The sequence below is a fragment of the Quercus suber genome, unplaced genomic scaffold (genome assembly GCF_002906115.3).
Source record: "Quercus suber isolate HL8 unplaced genomic scaffold, Cork oak 2.0 scaffold_112, whole genome shotgun sequence".
NCBI lineage: Eukaryota > Viridiplantae > Streptophyta > Magnoliopsida > Fagales > Fagaceae > Quercus > Quercus suber.
In genome coordinates this window covers 925,072-950,654 of record NW_027069577.1, presented here as the reverse complement: position 1 = coordinate 950,654, position 25,583 = coordinate 925,072, and the positions used below count along the sequence as shown (strand labels likewise).

At 36.9% G+C, this 25,583-nt stretch overlaps 2 protein-coding genes across 3 annotated transcripts; both read left to right on the top strand.

Annotated features, from left to right (window-relative positions):
* Nucleotides 1–1,282: 1,282 nt before the first annotated feature.
* On the top strand, nucleotides 1,283–11,034 carry LOC112002240 (leucine-rich repeat receptor protein kinase HPCA1). Of its 2 annotated transcripts, XM_065775482.1 has the most exons (20): nucleotides 1,283–1,629; nucleotides 1,726–2,173; nucleotides 4,465–4,585; nucleotides 4,682–4,753; nucleotides 5,104–5,178; nucleotides 5,267–5,338; nucleotides 5,545–5,712; nucleotides 5,817–5,891; nucleotides 6,254–6,325; nucleotides 6,425–6,493; nucleotides 6,592–6,660; nucleotides 6,881–6,955; nucleotides 7,076–7,147; nucleotides 7,324–7,458; nucleotides 7,624–8,108; nucleotides 8,274–8,426; nucleotides 8,519–8,655; nucleotides 8,868–9,087; nucleotides 9,724–9,959; nucleotides 10,314–11,034. In XM_065775482.1, the coding sequence occupies exons 2-20, from the start codon at nucleotides 2,089–2,091 to the stop codon at nucleotides 10,785–10,787; spliced, it is 2,865 nt and encodes a 954-aa protein (XP_065631554.1). In that variant the 5' UTR covers nucleotides 1,283–1,629; nucleotides 1,726–2,088; the 3' UTR covers nucleotides 10,788–11,034. The 2 variants fall into 2 exon arrangements, with proteins under 2 accessions (XP_065631554.1, XP_065631555.1); XM_065775483.1 differs by lacking the exon at nucleotides 1,726–2,173.
* A 7,120-nt stretch (nucleotides 11,035–18,154) lies between these two features.
* Nucleotides 18,155–19,973, top strand: LOC136068383 (uncharacterized). The gene is made up of 3 exons (XM_065775481.1): nucleotides 18,155–18,839; nucleotides 19,006–19,099; nucleotides 19,565–19,973. Exons 1-3 carry the CDS (start codon nucleotides 18,718–18,720, stop codon nucleotides 19,682–19,684), a joined length of 336 nt encoding a protein of 111 aa, XP_065631553.1. The 5' UTR covers nucleotides 18,155–18,717; the 3' UTR covers nucleotides 19,685–19,973.
* The last annotated feature ends 5,610 nt before the right edge of the window (nucleotides 19,974–25,583 follow it).

Below are 25,583 nucleotides of genomic sequence, written 5' to 3'. Positions count from 1 at the left end.
ATATTCGTGGGGTCAAGTTAAGCTAAACTAGACCCGTCAGCTTGTTTAACCCGTCGGCCTCTTAACATCCGTCAGCCATTTGCTCCGTCTAGGCATTCCTGTTGGCCTATGGAGATGTTTGTCGAGTCTCATTTGGGGTCGTCATGTTTGGTGTCGTCAGCCTAACTCTTCTATTGGTTTTCGTAAAGCTGACGAGTATGTGGGTGCTACGAACCTTTTGGGCGATGCTTTGGGGGGGATTTTTAAAAAAATAACTACAAAACTCAAACAATATTATTAGTTAGCCAACGTTTCAAACATATTGCATTTTTAACAATTCGACTTCAGAGGAGTCGATTTTACTGTTCATATGGCCTATTTTTTGCGATTTTTTTTACACAGAAACCGACTTCGTTGGAGTCGTTTTTTATACAAAGAAATCGACTTCAGTGAAGTTGACTTCTTTGTATAGGAAACGACTTCAATGAAGTCGATTTCTTTGACATGCCCAGCCCAAAAACTTACACAAGTTTTTCGTGTTCTTTCTTTCCTCCCCAAAATGCGCCTAGGTTTCTCCACTTCCAAGCCCCAAAAACCCATGAAAAAATCAAATCCAAAACAAATCAAACCCTCCACTGCTCCCGTGCTCATCGGGGTTTGGTGAATCGGCGCAGGTTCTTCGTTTGCTCGTCGGTGTTGCTGGGTTCGTCGGTCAGAATCGGCGCCTGGGTTCGTCGGCAAGAAACCCAGGCGCCTGGGTTCGTTCGTTCTTCGTTCTTCATTCGCCTGGGTTCGTTCTTCTTCGTTCGGTGTTGCTGGGTTCTTCTTCGTTCTTCTTCGTTCGCCTGGGTTCTTCGATCTTCGTTCGTGACCGACGGGGACTTCGGTCAGACTTTGTTCTTCATCACACAAAAAGCTTGATTGGTATATACTAAGAAATCGACTCCTCTGGGGTCGATTTATGCCTCAGCTGCTGCCGAATCACGGAACAAGCATAGGAAAATCGACTCCAGTTCACTCGAATTGTTAAAAATGAAATTAGTTTGAAAGTTTGCCTAACTAATGATATTGTTTGGGATTGATGGTTATTTTCTTAAAAAACCCCTGCTTTGGGGTATTAGATTTATGACTAAAATATCTCTATCAAAAAGCATGCAGATCACTTATTCCACGTCCACCGGGTAACTATCGAAAGAAATCTCTAGAGTTGACCTTAAGGTATTGACTAGGAAACTTAATCCAAAACCTTATAAATCATGTGAAATCTAAGAAATTATGGATGACAAAGAGTAGTCACGTCACCTTCAGACCGTTGGAACTCTCTCTTCCTTTGGCTAATCCTGGCTTAGTAATGAGTTTTACACTACCTTTTTCCTCAGTTTTTGCTCTCTTCCTTCAGATGCCATTACTCCAAATTCAACTTCCCCATTCACTCATCTCACCCACCCCTCTGAACCAGCATTCACTGCCTTTAATTTTTCTTTTCCCAGCCTTTATATCAAACACCAGTGGTTCAGTTCATCATAATCTCACGCGTGAAAAAATCATTTGAGAGAAGAACCCATCCCAGCGAAGACCCAGCACCACTGACAAGCCCCTCTCTCACCAGCGCTGAAATCGGTCAGTTCATCAGCTCCGAACTCTGCCCAGGTGACCACGTTTTCTCTCTCTCCCTCTGTAAACCCAGCGTGCTCTGTTTTGTATTTCTCTAAATTTGAGTGTTTGTATTTCAATGTTTTTGTTCAGGTGCTGTGTTTTGCTTTTATTTGTGAATTCTTGAAACTCCCACCATTGACTTCGCCGTATCGAGTAAACACTCCGGCCGGGTCGTTTCTTTTATCTCTTTTGAAAGTAGAAATATATATTATATATATATCATGTTAATGGTGATTGTATTTTGATTTATGTGAACAAATATGATTCATTCAAATAAGTTCATCATATATACACGGTTACAGTATGAACAAGAGTTTTCGAACGGTTGGTAGAAAAAAATTGTTGCAGGAGTTGATTACTGGGAATATATTATATGGGTGCAGCATCCTGAAACTTCTCTAAGGATTTTCTTACCAACTTTAGAATTGTGGGGTTTGAAGCTTATTGTTCTTCATGATGGGTCAATGGAGTAAGGTGTTAGTGTTGCTTCTATTCATTCAATTCTCGGTTATAGCAGCGGTTACAAACAGTTTAGACTGTAAGTTTGGTTCAATTTGATCTCTGTCTTTTTTGTAGTTCAGTTATTCATGTTTCTGTTGATATGTTGGTAGACTACAATGTGTTCTTTAGATTTCTTTCTGTACTAGTTGTTAATATATAGTTGGCATCCATGGTTAGGTACTTAATTCTTCAGACCTTAAAGATTACAGGCCAATATCTGTGCTGGGTTTCTTATTCTAATTCCTTTCCTTCTTAATCAAACACTTTTATCTTCTCTTTTTTTTGGGGGGAATCAAACCCTTTATATGATTGCAGAAAAAAACATGGAAATGACAAGAATAAATTCTTTTGAGTTGCATTTATAATGTTTAGGAGAATAAAACCACTTATCCGCTTGACCATTGACAACAATTTGACCAATTGACGAATTTTCCATTTCTAATTTTTTTGTGTGCTAATCTCAGGATCATAACATCATTAGACATAAAACTTAGGATCTTCAATTTTTAATTTTTAATTTTAGTTTAGCTAAGCAGGTGCTAAACTACTTGAGAAGCATTTGAAGGGGCCCTAAAGTTGTTTTTAGCTTTTTAATTTTAAGGTTAAAGCTAACTTTCAAAGCTTTAAAGCTCTACAATTCATTATTCACGTTTTATAATCAAGAAATTAAAAATAATATTCATTGTTATTTGTCAAGACTCAAAACACTAAAGCTCTACTTCTTACAGTAATGCTAAACAAACACTTAGCTTTAAAGTTGTTTACAGCTTTAAGGGCCCTTATACCCTTTAGTAAAATCATCAAATGTTTATCAATTTCTACTAAGAACAAAAATATTTTTTAGTTCATCACAAACTTTTTTTTTTTTTTTAATTAAAGTACTTTTTTGATAATACGAAGACACACTCTAGAGTCTATATGAATTTTCTTTTTAGAGGGGTTGAAATTCATAAGTGTTTCTAAGGGATTAAAGCTCTTTTAAATGAAAGTGCTAAATGTTTGGTGATTTTACTAAAGAGCTTTAAAGGGTCCTTAAAGTTTAAAACAATTCTAAGGTTAAAGTTGAAGTTTGGAGTTTCCAAAAAAAAAAAAAAAATTCATAATAATAAAATATTATTCTAATATTGAAAAAAAAAAAAAAAACTTTTAAAACTCTATGTTATTTCCTACAACAATGTCAGAGTACTAACATGAGTAATAAGTGGGTTCAATATAGTTGTAAAGTATCTTGTGTTTTGAAAATAAGATTTTTCCCATTACCCATTTATAGTTTAATACTATTATAAAAGGCACCAGCAGATGATTGGAAGTGTATAAAATGTTTTCAACAGATTGTCATGTAAAAAGAAGCAGCATAGTCTAAACCCCAACCCCAATGGTCTCCTCCTCCTAAGAAATCTCATTCAATTCAAGTGAATTGCTAGGTCTCCCACACAATGAAAACCTATATTTACTTGAGTGTTCCTTTCTACCAAAGTCAATTCCAAGTTCCAACACACAACTTTTTTATAGTTCATAAATGTCCATCTTTAATTTAATGATTTCTCTAACTCCCACCAAAACCTCTTTCAACTATTCCACAAATCTAGAAAAGAACATAGCAAAATTGTGATTTTTTCTTTTCACCCATCTTGATTCCAATTGTTGTGAATTTACTAACTAGAGCTGTGATAAGCTGGACTATGTGAATTGGATTGAAAATTTGTATCATGTGAGGCGTATGGTGACTCCCAAATTGGCTGTCTACTAGGTCGAATTAGGTTATTTAAGTGATTATAAAGAGTCTAATTGTAACTCAACTAGTTCTTTCGGAATATAGAAAAAACATGACTAGTGTTTCCATTTACTCAGGTCCTGACAAACAGTATCAACCGTTAAATTTATCATAACTGAATCATCTACAAGAACACACAAATACAATATGGAAATAAAGCAATAAAACAAAGACATACAAATTAAGTGGCTTGGCAATGAATCGTTAGCAATCCAGAGCTGAATGATTCTGTTCTCTCCTGTCCAGTCTCTCATCTCATAGATATGAATATCCATAACAAGAACATTTATATTTAAGGGTGACTAGGCTTTCCTAGCTAAAAATAGAAAAACGTATTAGTATTTTTTGAGCTTTCCAAAACACAAAACAAATAGGAATACATGCCACACATATGTTTCCAACAACTTGGAACTATAATACTTGGTTGGTTGGTCCACAATGACAAAAGAGTAAGTTTTTGTAAGGTGCTTTCTATTATAATTAGGATCCTATTATTTTTTGTACTCAATTTTGGTTATTGAATGATTAGATTTTCATTTCTTTTTCTGATGCAGCTACTGCTTTACTGTCTCTCAAGGCTAACTGGATGAACGTTCCTTCCAATTGGGTGGGTTCTGATCCCTGTGGTGGCCTTTGGGTAGGAATTGAGTGCATCAATTCACGTGTGACCTCCATGTATGTTCTTTGGCCTGTTTTCACCAATTAATGCTTTTGGAAGGAAGGTTGCTCATTCTTTCAATTTGTTATTAACCTGACTCCTTTCAATTTCAGAATATTATCAAACATGAATTTGACGGGTCAGCTATCAGGAGATATCGGGTCATTTTCCGAGTTACAGAATTTGTAGGTTTTCTAAGTTCTAATTGCACTTAGCCTCTTCTATTGTCATGGGAACCCATTTAGAGCTAATTTTACTTTTAGTCTACAGCGCTCATATATCTTAAGCTTCAGCGCTCAATATGTTCAATGCATGCTTCCAATTCCAAGGCGTGCTCTTTTATCTTTACGACTTCAGTCTTAGCAACTAATCATTTCGGGGTTACTATCATAAAAATAGTGAATAAGAATATGTATTTCATTTGCATGTTCAAGTGAATCAAATTCAACAGCACCATCGTTATATGTTGTATTTGGTAGTAGCTGTTCAACAAGTCTATTGTAATTCAATCCTAATTACCAGCTTCTTCATATAGGGATCTATCTTTCAACAAGAACATGACAGGAACACTTCCACAACAAATTGGGAGTTTGAAGAAGCTACAAACCTTGTAAGGAAATACTGATTGGTTTCAGAGAATCTGATAGTGTGGTTAGAATTCTTGTAATTAACATTTGGTCTTTTTATATGCACACCAGAAGCCTGATGGGTTGCGGTTTCAGTGGCCCTATTCCAGACACAATAGGTTCTTTACAGCTGCTAATCTCTATGTAAGGCTTTCTGAGTTTGCAATTCTTTCATTGTTTTTCTGTAATGGCCAATACACGTGAAATTCCTTATGAATGCTTGTGTTTTGGATGAGGCTGTTCAATATTTGATTTAGTATCTTTTCTTTTACATTCCTACTTTCTAATAATTTAAGTGCAGATTTATGTCTGTTCTGATAGACACTGATTTCTTGCTCTCTTCATTGCAGATCTTTGAATTCTAATAAATTCACTGGACAAATTCCAAATTCCATTGGCACTCTGTCCAACCTTTATTATTTGGACCTTACTGACAACCAGCTTGAAGGACCCATCCCAGTCTCTGATGGGAATGGGACTAAATCTGGTCTTGATATGCTACTTCAAACGAGGCACTTGTATGTTAAGGCTCATTGTGATTTTGAGCTGATTAAATCCTCTTTGCACTATTGCTTTGTTTTGTCCAATTAATATCCGTCTAAGATTCTTTCATTATCTACAGTCATCTTGGAAACAATAAGCTGTCGGGCACAATTCCACCTAAACTTTTCAACCCAAATATGACTCTCATACATGTGTAAGTTTCGTGAACTGTCTGCTGTCAAGAATTTGTGATTATATCTTCTGTGGCTGAAAAAGATCCATCCATTGTTTGTCTACATATGGTCTGACTAGTGGAGAAAATGGGTGGCTATCTTTTGAAATAACCACATATGGGAAATGTATGTAACTAATATAGTCTCTTCTAAATGCCTTTTTTCTCATGGGTATTGCCTCTGCAGTATATTTTGCTCTAATGTAGAATACCGGAACAACTGTCTTTGCCATGGAAATTAAGGAATACAACTTCTCAATTTGGATATCCCAAATTCCCAATAATTATATGAGCACTGCCACTTGAGACATTAATTTCTACCTGTTACTGATTTTTTTGGGCAGGCTTTTTGACAGCAATAATTTAAATGGTAGCATCCCTTCCACACTTGGACTAGTGCGGACTTTGCAAATGGTGTAAGCAGCTCTGTCATTTAATAGAATTCATAGTTGAGATTATGCTAGCTGTGAACTTCTATCAAGTTTTGTATACTGAATATGTTGTTTTGGCTACAGGCGCTTTGATCGGAATTCATTAAGTGGGCTACCTTCAAATCTCAATAATCTTACAAATGTTATCGAGCTGTAAGCAAAAAAGATAGATATGCTGATCAAAGCTTTTAAACTAGTTTTTGAGAAGTTCTTCACTTAACTAAGAGAGGCTTACAGTAATTTGCTTCCAGGTCCTTGTCCAACAACAACCTGAGTGGCCCTATGGCCAACCTTACTGGCATGAACTCCCTCAGCTATTTGTAAGTAGTGATAACTATAGTGACTGAATTCACTGGTGTGGTGGCAAGTAGGCATAGTTAGACTATTATAAAAGATTATCAGTTAAACATTCTTTTAATAAAAGATCCAGTTAAATGTTCTTTCTTCTTTAAAACAGATATAAATCATGGTCTCATATCTATTATGATAAATCTAATAGTTTGTGATCAATTCTCATTCTGACTGAAATGTATTTTTTAGGGATATGAGCAACAATAGTTTCACTGTTTCTGATGTTCCTCCTTGGATTGCTTCCTTACCGTTATTGACAACATTGTATGATCCTCCTCCATAGTTCTCTGTGTGTGTGCGTGTGAATCCAATATAAAATTTTGTCAAGCTGCATGGAGGTTTGAAGTGCTCAATATTAATAAACATATTAATCTTGAATGGCAGAATGATGGAAAACACACAACTTCAAGGACAAGTTCCAGTTGACCTATTCAGCCTTCCCGATTTACAGAAAGTGTGAGTATCAGCTTGATCTCAAGTAGCACCACATTCAGTGTCATTGTCATTGAGAGTTAAGAAAATCCAAACAGAACAAACATGTGTAACCTGTTTGAACACAAAAAAGTCTACACGTTATCCTCACAGAATGACAATGATGATTAAAAGGTGTATGTTCTGGCATGTGTGAACAGGGTACTAAGGAACAACCGTTTCAATGGCACCTTGGATATCAGTACCACAAATAGCAACCAATTGCAACTTATAGATTTGCGGAACAATTCCATAAGTAATGTTGCACAAATTCCTGGAGGAAACATTACGTTATTGTAAGTAGTAACCTTTAATTATCTGGTCATTGCTTCTTCTTCTTCTTTTTTAACTGTGTTGAAGAAGTGCAAGCTGTTTGATTACTTGTTAGAAGTTAACACGGCAAACAATGTACTTCTTATCTATTATCTTTATTTCTTGTAATTATCTACAACATTTTGCAGACTTGAAGGTAACACAGTATGTGACAAGACAGATCAAGTGACAAAGAGTTACTGCACGGCTTCCACATCAAATTCTTCATATTTTCCACCACCAAATAACTGTATGCAAATTTCCTGCAATTCGGATCAGGTTGCCAGCCCAAACTGTAAATGTGCGTATCCATACGAGGGCAAAATAGTCTTCAGAGGTCTTGCTTCCTTTGACATGGGAAACACAACTTACTATGCAGAACTTGCGAAGTCTCTCATGAAAACTCTTCAGTCCTCTGCACTTCCTGTGGATTCAGTTTCTCTAAGTAATCCCACCGTGGATTCATCTGGAAACATTAAACTGAGCCTCGAAGTTTTCCCATCTGGTCAGGAGTGTTTCAATCAAACAGCAATTACAATGGTTGGATTTGCACTTAACATTCTGTCTTTCAACCCGCCACCAAATTTTGGACCCTTCTATCTTATGGCCTATACGTATGGGAATTGTGCAGCAGGTAACTCTGAATTTCACGCTGAATTGAAAAGTAATAGTTATTATGTTTTCTCTATGTTATTTGGATGCTATTGCAATTTTATCATGATGCATCCTCTCTCTCTCTCTCTCTCTCTCTCTCTCTCTCTCTCTCTCTCTCTCTCTTTTATGATTGAGGTACCTACAGCATCGAACAAATCATCAAGCACAAGCAGTGGCATTAGAATTGGAGTAGCTGTTGGTGGGTCTGTCCTTTTGTTATTGGTAGTCCTTGCAGTAGTTTATGCTTTCCACCAAAAGAAAAGAGCAGAAAGAGCTAGTGAACAGAACAATCCTTTTGGTAAGATGGGTATAATGTAGACCTAGCACTATTTAGTTAATCATATGGAATTAATATGGACTTAGTATTGCTTTCATGTCACGGAAATGCAGCACATTGGGATCAAAATATGGGAAATGGTAGTGCTCCTCAGTTACAAGCAGCCAAGCGGTTCTCTTTTGAAGAGCTTAAGAAATACACCAACAGTTTTTCAGAAGCAAATAGTATTGGATCTGGGGGTTATGGGAAGGTTAATTTTGATCGTCTTTTATCATTGTTATTTATTATTTTGCAAGACTCATTGGATGCATGCATAACTTATTGATTACTCAAAAGTCAAAATGAATTTGAACTTTATTCTTTAAAGAAAATTCTACTTAAAGCTAAATTCTCAGCCTTCTCAGAATATTCATGGATTATTTCAAGTGATAACCAAATGGCTATTTGTGAACATTTGTACAGGTTTATCAGGGAGCTCTTCCCACTGGGCAACTGATTGCCATCAAAAGAGCTCAAAGTGATTCTATGCAAGGTGGACTTGAGTTCAAAACTGAAATTGAACTTCTATCACGGGTCCATCACAAGAATCTTGTCAGGCTTCTGGGGTTTTGTTTTGAGCAAGGTGAACAAATGCTGGTGTATGAGTATATTCCAAATGGTACCCTAATGGGTAGTGTTTCAGGTACTTTTATCAATTCTTCACATTCTCCACTCGATATAAATTCTAGCAACAATTGAATATCAATGCATACTTTGTAAATAACCACATGGAAAATTTCCATTTTATTTATTTTTAATATTTTTAACCATTGAGGAATTAATTTGGGCAACATAATAACTTGTATTCAACTATGAAAGCAATGATGAACTTTGTACTAGAATATGAACATATAATCTTTATTTAGTTTCAATAGTGTGCCTCCAACCAGAGACATCTGAGATGAATTCTGTGTCTATATTAACATCATTCCATGCTTCTCTAGCGTCATCTTCTTGAAAAAAAATGAAAGTGACTGTTTTAATTACCCTGAGCTAGAAAATATAAACCAGGTAGAGACTCCTGATATAATTCAGCTGAAAGATTTAACGAGTTGAGTTTGGGGGTTCAGTCTCCAAAACCTCCTTTGTGACATGTCCTGTCTACCTTGAAATCCCATGTTCCAGTTTCAAGTGTACGTCACTCCCTTAACAACCCAACTTGGAGACAGCTTTGTTAAACATGACATTTGTAGTACCTATTAACTTTCCTTCAAAATTTTTTTGAGTAACAACACAATCGTTTGCCTTTTATTTGATAACATGCATATTGTATTTGCAGGGAAGTCAGGAATCAGGTTGGATTGGATGGGTAGACTTAAAGTAACCCTTGGTGCGGCCAGGGGCTTGGTCTATCTGCATGAACATGCAAATCCTCCCATCATACATAGGGACATCAAATCAAACAACATCCTACTAGATGAAAGTTTTAGTGCAAAAGTTGCCGATTTTGGTCTCTCCAAGTCTGAGTTTGATGGTGAAAGGAATTCTATCACCACTCAAGTTAAAGGAACATTGGTCAGTATATAATCCTGTCATGCATGCTAACTGCTAGCCTTCTAGGAATGCTACCATGCATGCTAGCAAATGCAAGAATTTATGCACCCACACACGCGCACTCTTTTTACTGTTGGGAAATAGATGTGCAATTTATGATCTGAAGTCCCCATAATAGCGGATAGGACCTCCTCCCATTTAAATTTTCCAATTCCCTTCATTTTTAAGGTGACTAGTATCTATCTATCTCTATCTATATATATATATATATATAATTTTATTTTATTATTTTATCCGTAGTGTTTGTGTAGAAAATTTTCAAAACATTGCATCAGATTTTAACATGGAGAATGGGTTTTTTTGTTGTTTTTTTAGGGCTACTTGGATCCTGAATATTACATGACCCAACAATTGACTAAGAAGAGTGACGTCTATAGCTTTGGAGTGGTCATGTTGGAGCTAATAACTGCAAGAAAGCCAATAAATCAAGGAAAGTATATTGTGATAGAAGTAAGGAATGCAATCGATAAGTCAAAGGATTTATACAATCTTCATAAAATTCTTGATCCATTCATTGGTATGGGAAAAAATCTTGAAGGCTTAGAAGAGTTTGTGGATTTAGCAATGAGGTGTGTGGCAGACTCAGGAGACGAAAGGCCTACAATGGATGAGGTTGTTAAAGAAATTGAGAACATTATGAAGCTTTCTGGGATGAACCTCAGTGCTGATTCCGAACCCACTACAGCAAATTATTATGAAGCCAGTAAGAGCAGTTCTCATCACCCGTCTAGCAATGATGTATTTGGTTATAGTGGGTCCTTCCCTCCTTCTTCAATAGAGCCTATGTGAAAATGATTTTACAATTCAGAATGCTGAACTTGGAATCAAAAAGTTTTTTCCCTGTACCATACTTTGGGTAGAACATGCAATTTGTCTTGAAACCTCTGATTCTTATATCGTCTGTCAAAGAGCTGGAACAGTTTCTGAAATGATGAATTCCCTGTTTTGGTCTGTGATTACAATATTTAGCTTGTGAATACATGACAAAAGAGTGTGTCAATGAGAAAGTTATAAATTAAGATTTTTGTTTCAGAAATTCAAGACCAAGCTGGTCAATACTCCTACTATAATAATCTATCAAAATTGTATGCCAAGTATATCTGCTTGCGGTACTTTTGCAAACAGATTTAAGTGTCCTATTTGCCTATTTCAGCATGTGCTGTGCATTTTTGGCTATGCTGACGATTGCTGAATGTAAAAGTTGTGAGTGACTTAAGTGAAGTTGTTAAGCAAAAGAGTCTGTAATGGCTATGATGAACTACAGTGTCTAAGGCCTAAAAGCAGTGCATGGGTTATTTATTGTCCAATGTCGATCATCTATAACTAGCCATTTATCACAAGATTTGATTTTTATGCGATCCAAGTTATGAGACTGTTGGATTAGATTCTGCATGTGAGAATGAGAAAACCAGTCGTTTAAAATGAAAGAACGAAGGGATTTACAATGGCTTGTAAAACTTTAAAAAAATTTCACTTATTTGACATGAAATTGGCTGGAAAATGAAAGAAAATGAAATGTATTTGAGTTCCACTGATTGTGTATTTGGTTCATTTTCCAGCCCATTTTTCTTTGTTTGGGTGTGTTTGGACCGAAAGAAAATTACAGACTTTTGAGGGTTTTTATTTTTTATTTTTAAATAATAATAAATTCTTTTCTTTTTGGCCTAAAAATCATCGGTTCAATATATATATATATATATTTTTTTAAATTTTCGGATGTGGCATTTTCTATTTATTAAATGTTGAGGTGACATTTTTTTAATATTAATTATATTATTTTAATATTATTTTATAAGTATGCCAATGGTATCCTATATAAGTATTTTTTATTAGTGAATTGACCGTAAAAACCAAATTAACTACAAAATTAAATAACAATAACTAAATTGACCGTTACTAGAAATATAGGAACTAAATTGGTTGGAAAATGAAAGAAAATAAAATGAATTTAAGTTTCATTGATGGTGTATTTGTTTAATTTTCTAGCCAATTTTTCTTTGTTTGGTTGTGTTTGGATCGAATTAAAATGACAAAGACTTTAGAAGGTTTTTTTTTTTTTTTTAAATTCATTTCTTTTTGGCTTAAAAATCATCGATTCAATTTTTTGTTTTCGTTGTTAGGGTAAAATGTAAAATTTAAGAGCACTCCCATCAACAATTGTAAAATTTTTAGCATTTACAATCTCAAAACACTACTTTTACAATTTTAACACCTTATTTTACAATATACCAAACATCAAACATTCTATTTTTTTTTTTACAACTTCATTTAAATATTCTTTCTTTAATATTTTTATTCATTTTTTAAAAAATTATTTCTCACTCTCCCTTTGTTTCTCTCTCCCACTGTCTCCCCATCTTTCTCAACCCACGGCACAACCCACACCCAAGGCTAGCCACTGCCAGCCACCACCTAAAAGCTATTCATTTTATTTATTTATTGATTTCTCTCTCCCCTTTTTGTTACTCTCTCTTCGTCTAATCACCCTTACAGTTAGCCCACCATTCACCATCTCCACAAACCCACAACTAACCACCACTCACAAAACCCCAACAACAACCTACCCCAGCCACAATACCTCAACAACGACCCTCCCTAGTCACCCAAACGACCCACCCCAACCAAGCCACAACCCACCCCAACCCCGATCTGATTTAATGCAGCCACCCTCACCAACAACAACGACCACCACCAAAAACCCAACCACAACCCATAGCCACCGAATCAACCCACATCATCTACGCTAAAACACCATTACCCATAGAATCAAAGTGACCCACAGAAACATTGTGACCCATGAACCACGATTACCTAAAACCTGAACCACCGAAACCAAGAAAAAGGAGAGAGAACGGTCCATGATCCACCTCCATAGAGATTTGAAGACCACGATCCACCACATTTTATCATCAAATATTTCATATAAAAAATATCTTTATATTGTGAGCCATTATCAATACCATCATATAACAAATTCCTAGGCTTTTCTCATGGTCAACGTTTATACCCTGTTGATAGGGTTGTGTTGTCCCCTTTTAGGACTAGAACCTCATTTTCATCCATTTTCTTAAGGAAGGCTCCTTTAGAATCTAAAGGTGCACTCCCTTGCTAAGGAGCTTCCTCTTTGGATCCTCAATAGTATACTCCCTTACTAAAGAGCTATCAAGTGTGCACTGTCCCTTTTTCTGGAACCGTCCCTTGTTAAGGACTAGCCGCAATATGATTGTCTCTTGCTAAGGACTAAATACAATACTGAACTTTTAATCACGACTTGCCATAGGTTTTCAAAACACAATCAATATGCTCACAAAAATAATCCATTCATAATTCTAAAAAATATAAAGATATATTCACGCATACAAGTTTAAATAAATTTAAGTTGTCCCATAAGTTTTTCATAAAACGAATAGTCAATTTGCACATCAAACATTTATAAAATATCAATTTATATATAGAATATCAACATATTTCTTTGATCTAAAATAGTTTAATAACATTGTTTTGGGAAAACCCCCAAAATTAGTAAACACCACTTACCTCTTATTTGCAAAAATATGAAACCAACCTCCCTTGAATCACAACAAATCAGTAGAATTAGAACTTAGCAATACTAAAAATAGGTCCATCAATACATAATTTCCCACTTAAAATCAGTTTTCACACTTAAATAGTTTAACCTATCATCATTAAGGCCTACAGAGGTGTCTAGTTTCTTTGAAATACATTTCAGCTTTGTTAGTGGGCTTGGCTATTGAATTTGTGGCCGTCACTACTCAGGATTGCAGTTATTAAATTGATAAATAGGAGCATTGAAATGCCCCGTTTGATAAATAGGGCTTGGCTATTGAATTAGTGGGCATGGGATTGCAAGTTTCCAAAATTTTCACAACTATTCTAATTATAGTGTCCGCCTATATCTGCCACCATAAATCCCTTGATGCCACAAAACATAAGATATTGCTAGTTAATTTTCTGAACAATGGCAATGTGTGGATGGCAAATTGGTTAACTTAAATAATATATAATTTCTTATTCCTACGTTATAGGGTCTAACAATATATTCTAGGCTTGAAAAGCATTGCTGCCTTATACAATAATTTAGAGCTGAATACACATCACTAGAAGGATGAAAAGAAGATAAATATCAACCATAAAGCAACCTTTTCCCTTTTACATGGTGACAAACTTGAATTGATAAAGTCCAAGCCTATTACTCTATTAGGTACAATTTCAAAGCCTGTGGAGTTCCCTTTCTTGACATACAGCCATATTGACCATTTCTAATCTAATATAATAACAATTATAGGAGCCATTTTTCTAGTAATATAATGATAGTCTAGGTTCATGACAATTGCTAGCTATTGAATATTCAAACTTCTTAAATTGAGCATGAGAAAATCATACTTGCAGGTTTCCATGCACAGCCACATAGAAGAAAAGAAAACCTTTATAGTGTGTTGTGGCTGAAACAAAAGGAACCTTCTTATGTATATACACATGTAACTTAAGAGGTAAAAGGCTAGGGTTTTAAAAGCTTATTAAGGCTCATATATTTACTTATGCCACCTCACTTAGGCTTCATATACCATAGTATTTATCTTATTTTTAATATCTTAGGCCCAAATCAATTAAATCCATTTAATTGGAGGCCTCCTTTTTAATTTACGTATAAGAATTAAATTGGTATTAAAATTATGGGGTGTTACAAGCAAGCTCTTCAACCAGTTCAAGCTTGAGGAGGAGAGCTCCATTGAGGTACTACTATGTTGAAAAACCAGTGTTAGTCGTTTCGTGGACAGCAGACAACCTTGGCAAAGGGTTTTATGGTTGTCCAAACTATTGGGTATTTCAATTTGAGTATTTTGTTTTACTGGGGTTCAGTTTTTTTGTTTAAATTCTTCTTTGGTGGTGGAAGTTTATTTTTCAATTTTCTTGTGTTTCATTATTAAGTGCTTGGTTTGCATTTTAGGTTGGGCGAAAGTGTCATTTCTTCCAATGGCATGATGATGAGATATGTGAACGTGGTAAGGTGCTTATCCTAGAGCAAAGGGAATGAATTATCAGACTAGAGGCTGAGGTTGCAAGCTACTACAAGATAGAGAAGTTTTACACTGGCTTTGGCATTCTTATTGGTGATATGTGGGATTTGTCTCTGTAATTGTATGTTTGGTTAGACAGGTAGTGGAAGTTGGTTAGGCAACAAGTGGGAAGTATGGAAGTGTCTATGTTTGGTTAGGTGGGTGGTGGAAGTGTATGTTTGGTTAACATGTTACATAGATGGAGGAGTTTCAATATCTTGTAATTGCTAATGTATAGGGCTGGCAGTGTGTAAATTGTTTGGTTAGGTAGTTTTCATAAAAACACCTGCTGGCTTTTTTTTTTTTTTTTTTTACATAGATGGAGGAGTTTCAATATCTTGTAATTGCTAATGTATAGGGCTGGCAGTGTGTAAATTGTTTGGTTAGGTAGTTTTCATAAAAACACCTGCTGGCTTTTTTTTTTTTTTTTTTGATATCATTCCTGGAATGAAATGAATACCACTGTTCCTTGATAACTGGACTAGCAGTGTGTTAGTGATGTATTATGCAATAGTAATTATTGTGAACTTGCCTAATGAATCTGTGAATCTATGCCTAAATATTGTGAATCTGTGCTTAAATACTATGAATCTTTGCATATTTACTGGGAAGCATAGTTAAGTCAGGCAAACTTTTACTATTTCTTAGCCTAAGACGTATTTGGCTTCAAGGCTCTCTTTATGGGTGAAATTTGCAAATAATGCACCAATTGATTGTTAAATCTTAAAGTAAATAACAATTTGACCTATTTTCTTGATCCTGCTCCTGAAATGAGAAATAAATATCATCCTAGCAAACTTGTCAGTATTTGTTTTTAGGCAAAGGGAAAGAAACAAGGTTTGAAACATGAAATATAGAAATTCTATATACCAATGGTCCAAGGATATCAACACATATATACAACAAACCTATCAGTATCACTAGTGTCAAGATATATAACAAAACTCAATAAAATATCTAACACAGCATCTTCATTAACAGCTTCTCATTGCTGTGAAAACCAAAACAGGACAAAAGATTCAATATTAACCTAAACAACACAAAGGCAATAGGAATACATCTTCAACTTATCATTAACTGCTACTTATTGTTATGAGTATTAAAGCAGGACAAAGGGTTCATGTTTAAACAAAACAACACTTTCTACCATCACTTTCTACAAAACAAAGGGCATTGTTCCATAGTTAACCCTATCACCATAAATACACAAAACAAGTGACATTCATCAAGCAAAGGAAAAATGAACTTATGCTCTCTTCATTTCCTTGAATCATGCATAAATGATTGACTCCCACCATGTCTGATTGTTTTCATATATCCGGATGCACTCTTAGAGGCATTTAGAGTCTCTTATGTGACCACCCTTGTCTTTTTATGCCTTGGATTTAGGTTGCTGCTGCTACTAGAGTTGTGATGTGCACCTGGATTTTGTGTGGTGTTGCCTAATTGGTGTGGTGCAGTTGGAGTGGAGTTGTGTTGTTGTGTATAAGAGTGGATGAATGTGCTTCTGCTAGCTTGAAATGGATTAGATGAGCTTGTCTTGGCTTGAGGTGTTACACTTGGACTGGATTCGTGCATTTTGGTTTGAGATGGTGTAAATTGAGTGGTTGAGCTTGTCTTGGCCTGAGATGGTGCACCTGGCTTGAAGCTGGGCATGCTGGACTGGTATGGTGCACTTGGAGTGGATGGGCTATGCATGCTGGATTGAGATGGTGCAAATTGAGTGGCTGAGCTTGTCTTGGCCTGAGATGGTGCACCTAGCTTAAAGCTGGGCATGCTAGACTAGTATGGTGCACTTAAAGTTGATGGGCTATGCATGCTAGACTGAGGTGGTGCACTTGGACTAGAGCTGAAGTTGTGCATACTAGCCTGGTATGGTGCACCTGGTGTGGCTGAGGCAACCCTAGTTCTGGTTCTGCTAGTCTACAAACAAGAAATTCACACACATTAATATTGAATATTGAAAAACAACTATTTCACACAAAATTACAAGTTCACTATTTCCTTTATTTGGTAGCTGTAAAATAGCAATTGTTTTCTAGTCATCAATATTTTTCTAGATATAAAAAGAAAAGAAGAGAAAACAAGAAAGAGAGAGAGAAGAGGGAAGGGTGAAAAATAAGAAAAATAAGTGGTCAAAGAGAGAGAAAGATAGAGAATCATATAATCAATTGGAAAGAGTGTTCAAGATATACCCTCTACAAACAAGTTTGTCCTCCTCGCTATTCTTCCTTGTTGCCCTGATTGAATTGATATCTTTGGGAATTGGTTTAGGAAGTGCTTTAAGTTTGGATCCAAGATGTAGATAATATTCAACATGTAGTAAGAATGAATTTTGTTAGGTTCTAAGGTCTTAGGAGTTTTTGTATTTAGAACTCTAATTTGTAATGTTGGCAAGCCATGATCAAAATAGTGTATTTAGTCTTGTTTAGAATTGCTCAAAGTTGGTTTAATATTGTAAAGTTGGAATCGAGTGGCTGCAGAAGTACTTGGGACTTTCGGCCTGGCTCGATCGATCGAAGAATAGATTCGATCGATCGAAAATCGCACAGGTTGAATTTTTTGCAGATTTTCCAACTCAGCCCTACTTCATTAAACGTTTAGGGTTTTGTGTTTTTACCCTAGGTATATAAACTAAACCCTAGCCACATTTTTGAGGGTTGTCCATATTGCTTTGTTGCTCATACATTGCTGTTTTGTGTGAATCTCGTGTGAGATCTTTGAGGAGACTTCCTTTATACAAAACTTAGGGTTTTCAAGGTAGAGATGATTTCAACATCTTGAAGATCATTATAGTTGCAACCATTGGAATTTAAAAAGAAAAGCAAGCGGGGAGCTTGTAGCTGATTGAAGAATTCAAGAAAGTTTATAAAAGAAGGCACTAGGACTGATCTACTTAACCATTAGGGATGCCTTGGGTTACCCATGGCAGAGGCCTTTACAATTAAATAATGAATTGATTGTTAATAAATATTTCATGATGCTTTAGAAGTCACAATTAACACCGTATGAATGGCATTGTATTTTAGGCTTTTTAGCAAGAAAAAAAGAAAATTTACATGGTACAAGGACTTGTGGTGTTAATCAAAAAATAAATTCTAGGACTGAATTCCCTGTAATCCTTGCAGGGAACTAGATCTATGTTGTTCAGATGACTACCATAAACATGAGTTAGAATATCATCATAGCTCACGAGTAATGAAGACAATCCATAAATTTTAGTATTGGGAAGTGCATGAGATGTGGGAAACGAATACACTTGCCTGACACCTGCAAATACAAGACTTCTTTATTTATTTGTTTATTGTGCTGAATAAAAGACTTGGTTAGTTGGATCTCAGTAGAACTGACTGAGTTGGAAGTGCTTATGCATTAGTGATTGGTCCAAATGTAGTCCTGCCTTCTGCGTGAGTCATCACCTGTGTTACTGATGTTTCCAAAAACTTTTATAATGTTCTTAAACCCCTTCTATATATAAAAGGTTGAAGAATGATGACATCGGTTGAACTAATGTCAATTAGTTAATTTTCTTTTCATACCACATAATCTGATTGTCAAACAAACCATAAGAGTATTATAACTGGTTATTTAACATTGCCCATACTAGAAAAAAGGGGAGGGAGTGCTTGCTTTGGTTTGGCATGAAATTACAGTTTCTCTTCATTAATTCCCTTGTTACTAGTGCAGTAGCTGATGCAGTTTCAATCTTGGGGGAGTACATGAAGGATGAGCCTTGGCTGAAGCTTCTGTGTAACCATCTAAAGTATTCCCTCTCTAACTTTTCCTCTTCAACGCATTGACACACTATTACATCTAATCTTGTTTTTGTATGAATTTAGGAAGTATTGCAATCACACAACTTTTTTATGATTAGAGTGTATTCTTTGAAGATGCTTTAACCAAGTCTAGTTTACCGAACGTGTTTGCAGGTTAGATTTAGCAGAGGCAAATAGAAAAGCACCAGATGTTGAAATCCTTTCAGCTGTTACAGAAAGTAACCCAGGGTCTCAGAGTGTCTTACAGGTATGAACTTTCAGAGTTAAAGCCACTTTGCTATGTAAATCAATTTCAAGTTATGATATGTCTGCTTCCCTGCTGGTCATATGTGGATTGTTATAAAATCTTGGTGCTGGTAAAGTCTGAAGTTGTTAATGTTGTGTTAGACCTTGGTTCAAGTCTTCACATAGGCTGTGGGTATAGGTGGAGGAGAGAGCTACCCCTATTGTGTAGCCCAGCCACTCCCAAAAAACCCCCAGAAAAAAATTGAAGTTTCTGTGGGAAGGATATTTGAATATTTTTCCAATGCTTTTAAACCATTCACTTTGGGCCATTTTCTATTTTAACCCATGACATATGATCTTTTTTAACTTTGGACATACATAGCCCTTAACTAAATTTATCTGCAAATATGTTCTACAAATGGCTACAGGCTTCTGCTGTTAAATAATTTTACATTATACATACTCTTTATACTGCACTATTTATCAGGATAAAGGGAGCGACAAAAAGAGTACAAGAACTGGAAAGCAAGCTAAAAAGGTGAAAGTGGAGACAGAATCAAAGAGCATCAAAGAAATGTTTTCCAGAGCGTCAAGAAGGAGAAACTGAACCCCTGTAAGCAAAACACAGGAGATGTTGGTCCTGAAATTCCTGCATTTTGGTCAAACTGTCAAAACTTATTTTCATGCTTGGTGCGTTGGCATTGACTTCCATGATACTTTGTAGTTTAATCAGTAGGCTGTATTTTTGGTGAATATTTTTTATCATGTCTAGATCAATATCTCCTCTTACATTGTAAGATTGCTTAATTAAACTTTGTGACTAGTGAGACCTTATTTTGGCATATTCAAAATTGAAGAAATGGTTAACTTAAGGTGAAGCATTGAGTCACTCAAAATGTACTGTTTGGTTTAGGATCTCTTAAAAGTGTATTTAGATAAATGGGGAGGATAGGGGATTAGGGGGAAGGGAATGGGAGTATTGACCTTGTTTGGGTATATTTTAAAGAGAGCTTCAGGGCAGCCAGCAACCACATGTCAAAAAAAAATTTTGATAAGTAACATAAGGATATTATTAATAATAGAAAAAGTGTTAAGCCAAGTACATTAGGGATGTACTATGGGGGCACAAATCAAAAGATCTAAGTACAACGATCAAGAAAAATAGGAAAAGAAGAATAAGAAAAATGAGAAAAGACTACACTCCATTCAAAGAGAGTGTGCAAGAAGAAAGACTTAATCTCTAGCAAAGAACGTTCACAATCTTCAAAGCTCCTCGCATTCCTTTCACGCCAAATGCACCACATTAAGCAACGAGGCACTAATCTCCAAACATCAATGTGACGATGTCGCACAAACTTCCCTTGCCAAGCCTAACAACCCAAGAACATTATGAGGCATAATCTATTGAATACCAAACAACCAGAAAACCATAAACAACAACTCCCAAGCTATGGGGCAATGAAGTAGAAGATGATCCATCGACTCCCCACATTTCTTACACATATAGCACCAGTCAAGCACTAACACATGTCTTTTATAAAGGTTGTCTGTTGTTAAGATTTTACCTAAGGAAGCAAACCAAGAAAAGAAAGCCACCCTTGGAGGAACCTTCGATTGCCATATCATTCTCCATAGGAAGGAAACAAGAGTAGGAGGGTAGAAGAAACTATAATATCGTTTAACCTCAAAACCTATATTCCTTGTAGGCTTCCAACAAACCTTATCTAGGCCAAACCCCCGCACCGTCAAAGAATAGACCAATCCCATAAATCGATCAAAGGCTTCTTCTTCCCAATCTTGTGGTAGACGATGAAACTGCACATTCTAGGGAAACCTCCCAGCAGACCAACCCATAACTTCAACCACCGAGGAATCCTTTGACCTACTAAGACAATAAATCTCTAGAAAGACCTCTTGGAAAGTACAATCCCCGCACCACACATGCTTCCAAAATTTTACTCTAGTACCATCCCTCACATCATATATAAGGAGTTTAGAGAAGTTAAACCAGCCACTTCTAATGTATCTCCATAGGTTGACCTCATAAGGACTTGTCACCTTTTTCGTACACCAACCACCCCAAATATTCCCATATTTGGCCTCTATAACCCTTCTCCATAAAGCATCAATCTTCATGCTATACCTCCACAATCATTTTCCTAGCAAGGCAGAATTAAAGCTTCCCAAACGTTACCCAACCCCTCCAACCTGCAAAGACTTACAGACCTTGACCCAATTAACTAAATGTATTTTAGGTTCACCACCAGTTCCAGTCCATAGAAAATCTCTCTATAATTTCTCCATACGCTTTACGACCTTACCCAGTAAAGGGAGAAGGGAAAGGAAGTATGTAGGTAAAGACGAGAGTGAGCTTTTAATGAGTGTCATCTTACCCCCTTTAGATAAATACAGTATCTTCCAACCTGCTAATCTCCTCTCCATTCTCTCTAGGATAAGATTCCAAACAGATAAATCCTTAAACTTAGTACCTAATGGAAGACCAAAATATTTCAAGGGCAGAGAAGATTGCCCACACCCCAATAGACCCACCAAAGCCTCCAAATTGTGCACCCCACCAACAGATACCAACTCAAATTTTCCCAAATTAATATGAAGTCTTGACACCTCAAATCTAGCAAGAATCGCCATCAAATTAGCAATCTGAGAAGGTTCAGCTTCACAAAAAATCAGAATGTCATCTACAAATAAAAGGTGAGATAGCATCATTGAAGGACTAGCCGTACCACCCACAGAAAAGCCTGAGAATTGCCCAGTGGAGGCAGCCATATCCAACATACGACTTAATGCCTCTATCACAATATCAAACAACAATGGAGATAATGGGTCCTCTTGCCGAAATCCCCTAGAACTTCCAAAGAAATCAGAAGGACTACCGTTGATCAAAATGGAAAACTTTACAGTTGAAATGCAATACCTCATCTATTTTCTCCATTTCTCTGAGAAACCACACCGTTGGAGCATATACATTAAAAAATCCCAACTCACATGATCATACACCTTTTCCATATCTAATTTACATAGCACCCCTAAAACTCCTGACTTCATTCTACTATCAATACATTCAGAAGCAATCAAGACGGAGTCCAAAATTTGTCTACCCTTCACAAAGATATTTTGTGAATCCGAAATAAGCCAATGTGCCACCCTACGAAGCCGATTAGCCAACACTTTAGAAATAATCTTATAAATCCCACCAACTAAGCTAATAGGCCTAAAGTCCTTTACCTCCACAACATCCACTTTCTTGGGAATAAAGCCAAGGAATGAAACATTAAGACTCTTCTCAAACACAGCCTGAGTATGAAAATTGTGGAATACAGCCATAATATCTGTTTTCAAAACACACCAGGAAGACTGGAAGAATGCCATGGAAAAACCATCCGGGCTAGGAGCCTTATCACCATTAAAATCATTGATCATCCCAAACACCTCTTCCTCCTCAAAAGGCCTATCTAGCTAATTTGCATCTTCCACTAAGATGCTAAAAAAATCCACATCATCTAAGATAGGTCTATGAGCCACATCCTCAAAATAGAGCTGCCTATAAAACTGAAAGATACAATCTGCTATAGCTACTGGGTCTGAAGACAACTCCCCATTCACCATAAGCCTATCAATAGAATTAACTCTCTTGTGAGAGTTAGCTATACGGTGGAAGAATTTAGTATTCTTGTCTCCTTCCCTAACACAGAGAACCCTAGATTTTTGCCTCCAACATATTTCTTCCAACAGAGTAGCTTTTTCTAACTCATCACAAATTCTTCCCACTTCTACTGTTTCCTCTGTTGATAAACCTCGACTATCCTCCATATTCTCAAGAACACTCAGGTCCTTCCACAATTTTTTAATCCAAACTTCAACATGACCAAACACTTCCACATTCCATCTTTTCAAATCATTTTTTAAAAGTTTTAATTTATTGGCTAAAACAAAACTCGATGCTCCTCAAAACTGATAAGATTCCCACCAAGACCAAACCCTATCCACAAAACCCTCATCCTTAACCCACATATTCTCAAATCTAAACTCTCTGAAAAGATCCACACTCAAGGACAATTAGGAAATGATCCGAGCACAATCTAGACATCCGTCTTTGAGAGACTGTTGGAAACTTATCCTCCCAATCTACAGAAAACAAGAATCTGTCCAGCCTAGCCTTCGAGGCAACTTCTCGAGAATTTGACCAAGTGAAAGTCCCCCCTTGCAAAGGCATATCAATGAGGCCTTGTTCCGAAATAAAATTAGAAAACTCCCGCATGGCAGCAGTGAAAGAAGTAGACCCCTCTCGTTCGGAAGGAAACCTAACCACATTAAAGTCACCACCCACACACCATAGAACACTCCACCAGCTGTTCAAACCACATAGTTCCTCCCATAAAAACCTCATGTCTTGGTGCACATTAGAACCATAAACACTAGTAAAAGCCCATACAAACCGATTTAACACACTTGTAAATTTACAAGAAATCGAAAATCTCCCCACTGCTTCCTCTATTTTATTCACAACTCGAGTGTCCCACATCAATAACACCCCTCCGGAAGCTCCACAAGAACCTAAGTAAGACCAATCAACATGTTGGCCACCCCATAAACTACGAATCACCACTCTATTTATCAGCTCCATTTTGGTTTCTTGAAGACAAACCACATCCGGCCCCCATTTCCTAATCAAATTTCTAACCCTGAGCCTTTTATCTTGCTCATTCAACCCTCTTACATTCCAATAAATAATCTTCAAACTCATTGATGAAGCACAACAACCCGTTCCATACTTTCACTCAATTTATTTAGATCATACTTAACATTCAAAGATGACATCAAAATTTTCAACTCCCGACCTTTCTGGCTTAACTTGACCAATTTCGTCCACCAGATGTTTCTGTTTATCTTTTTTTTCTGGCCTAAATAGCTAATAACAATCCTGTAATTTGCTCCTCAAAACCTTCCAAAGAAGTGCCCACAGATTTCTTAAAAAGGTTAATCATATTGGTTACCTATTGTGATAGCTGAGAGTTATCAACACTTTCCTTACATCCAATCTCCTTTACAAGACTAGACACTGACTCCAAAGGACCTTCAGTGGCCAATGGTACCACAACTAATGGCTCACCACCTCTCTCCCAAGACATCAACCTTTCATTCAATTCCCACATCACATTCTTTGACCCAGGCACCACATACAGAGACTACTAGCCCCTCACCCTCATTTGCCCAACTAACCCTCTGCCCTTCATTAGCAATAGCAGCAATTCCTTGGACACACTCTTCCTCCATGCTTGAGTAAACTGACATGCCATCTGGAGAACAATATAGTGACAATGGCAATGCTAACTGTCGCCCATCATGCAATTGTAACATCCAGTCTTTGAAATTACCTTAAGACTTATCCAAGTATATGCACTCCTTCAAGATCAGAATCGTTTTTAGTAGTGCCCGAACCCTCTGGACCCACAAAATCCACATCCCCACCTTCCGTTGCCACCTAAGGGGTCAAATTCCCCAACTCCGACACTATCAGGGTAGTAGTGATCGAAACCGGTTCATTGGTCTGATTCTGGCTTCTTGGACCACCACATCCATTTGCAGCTGTCACATCCGACACTGTAATAAAGGAAACAAAGGCCGAGTGCACCGCCGACAGCTTAAGAGACCCACTCGCAACACCAACAGCCAACACCAGCTCGTAGGATGCATGGGCCACCATCGCTGGTCCAAACGGCAGAGTGGATGGCTGAGCAACTTGTCTCGGACTGTGCTAACCACCCTCACCTGCCACTTTTATCACTTCTAATGAGGAGGTCATGTCCAAGTGTACCTCCGGCAATATCATAGGCTTCCTCGATAACTTTGGCGAGATCACTGAGCTCACTTGTTCCTTCATGGTATTCCATTCACTCTTACTTGGGCTCGGGATAGAGAGACAGCACTAATCAGAAGGTTCCAGGATAGTTAGGCCACTAAGGGAGCTCTCGCCAGCCTCAAAAGAAGATGGGCTTGACAAACCCAGGCCCAACGCAGTGTTTTTACTACCCAACAGAGAACCTTGGGCATTTTGATTAGATGGGCCCAGCCCCAGTTTTGTATTCTGGGCATTAAAACTCTCCCTTGCCACCCATTTGCCAGCTCGCTTGCCGTTCTTAACACCATCCCAAGATACTCGCCTCTTTCCAAACTCATTCACAGCCACAATCAACCCTCTCCCTAACCAATGTGACTTCCTAGAATCAAGAACCTTTCCAAACTCAACAATATTTGAATTTGAATTGAACTTCAAAGGAAGACTGACATTATTTCCTTCCTGGATTTTAGCCACAAAAATATTCTTACCTTTAATACCCACAAAAATATTCTTACCTTTAATACCACCTTCTCCACCCTCACCATCACCCACGACTGACGGGAGAAAACTTCTAGCTACCTGTATATGAGAATTGTTTCTCGGAAACTCCATTCTCTTCTCCACGACACCATCCTTGGCCTTTTCT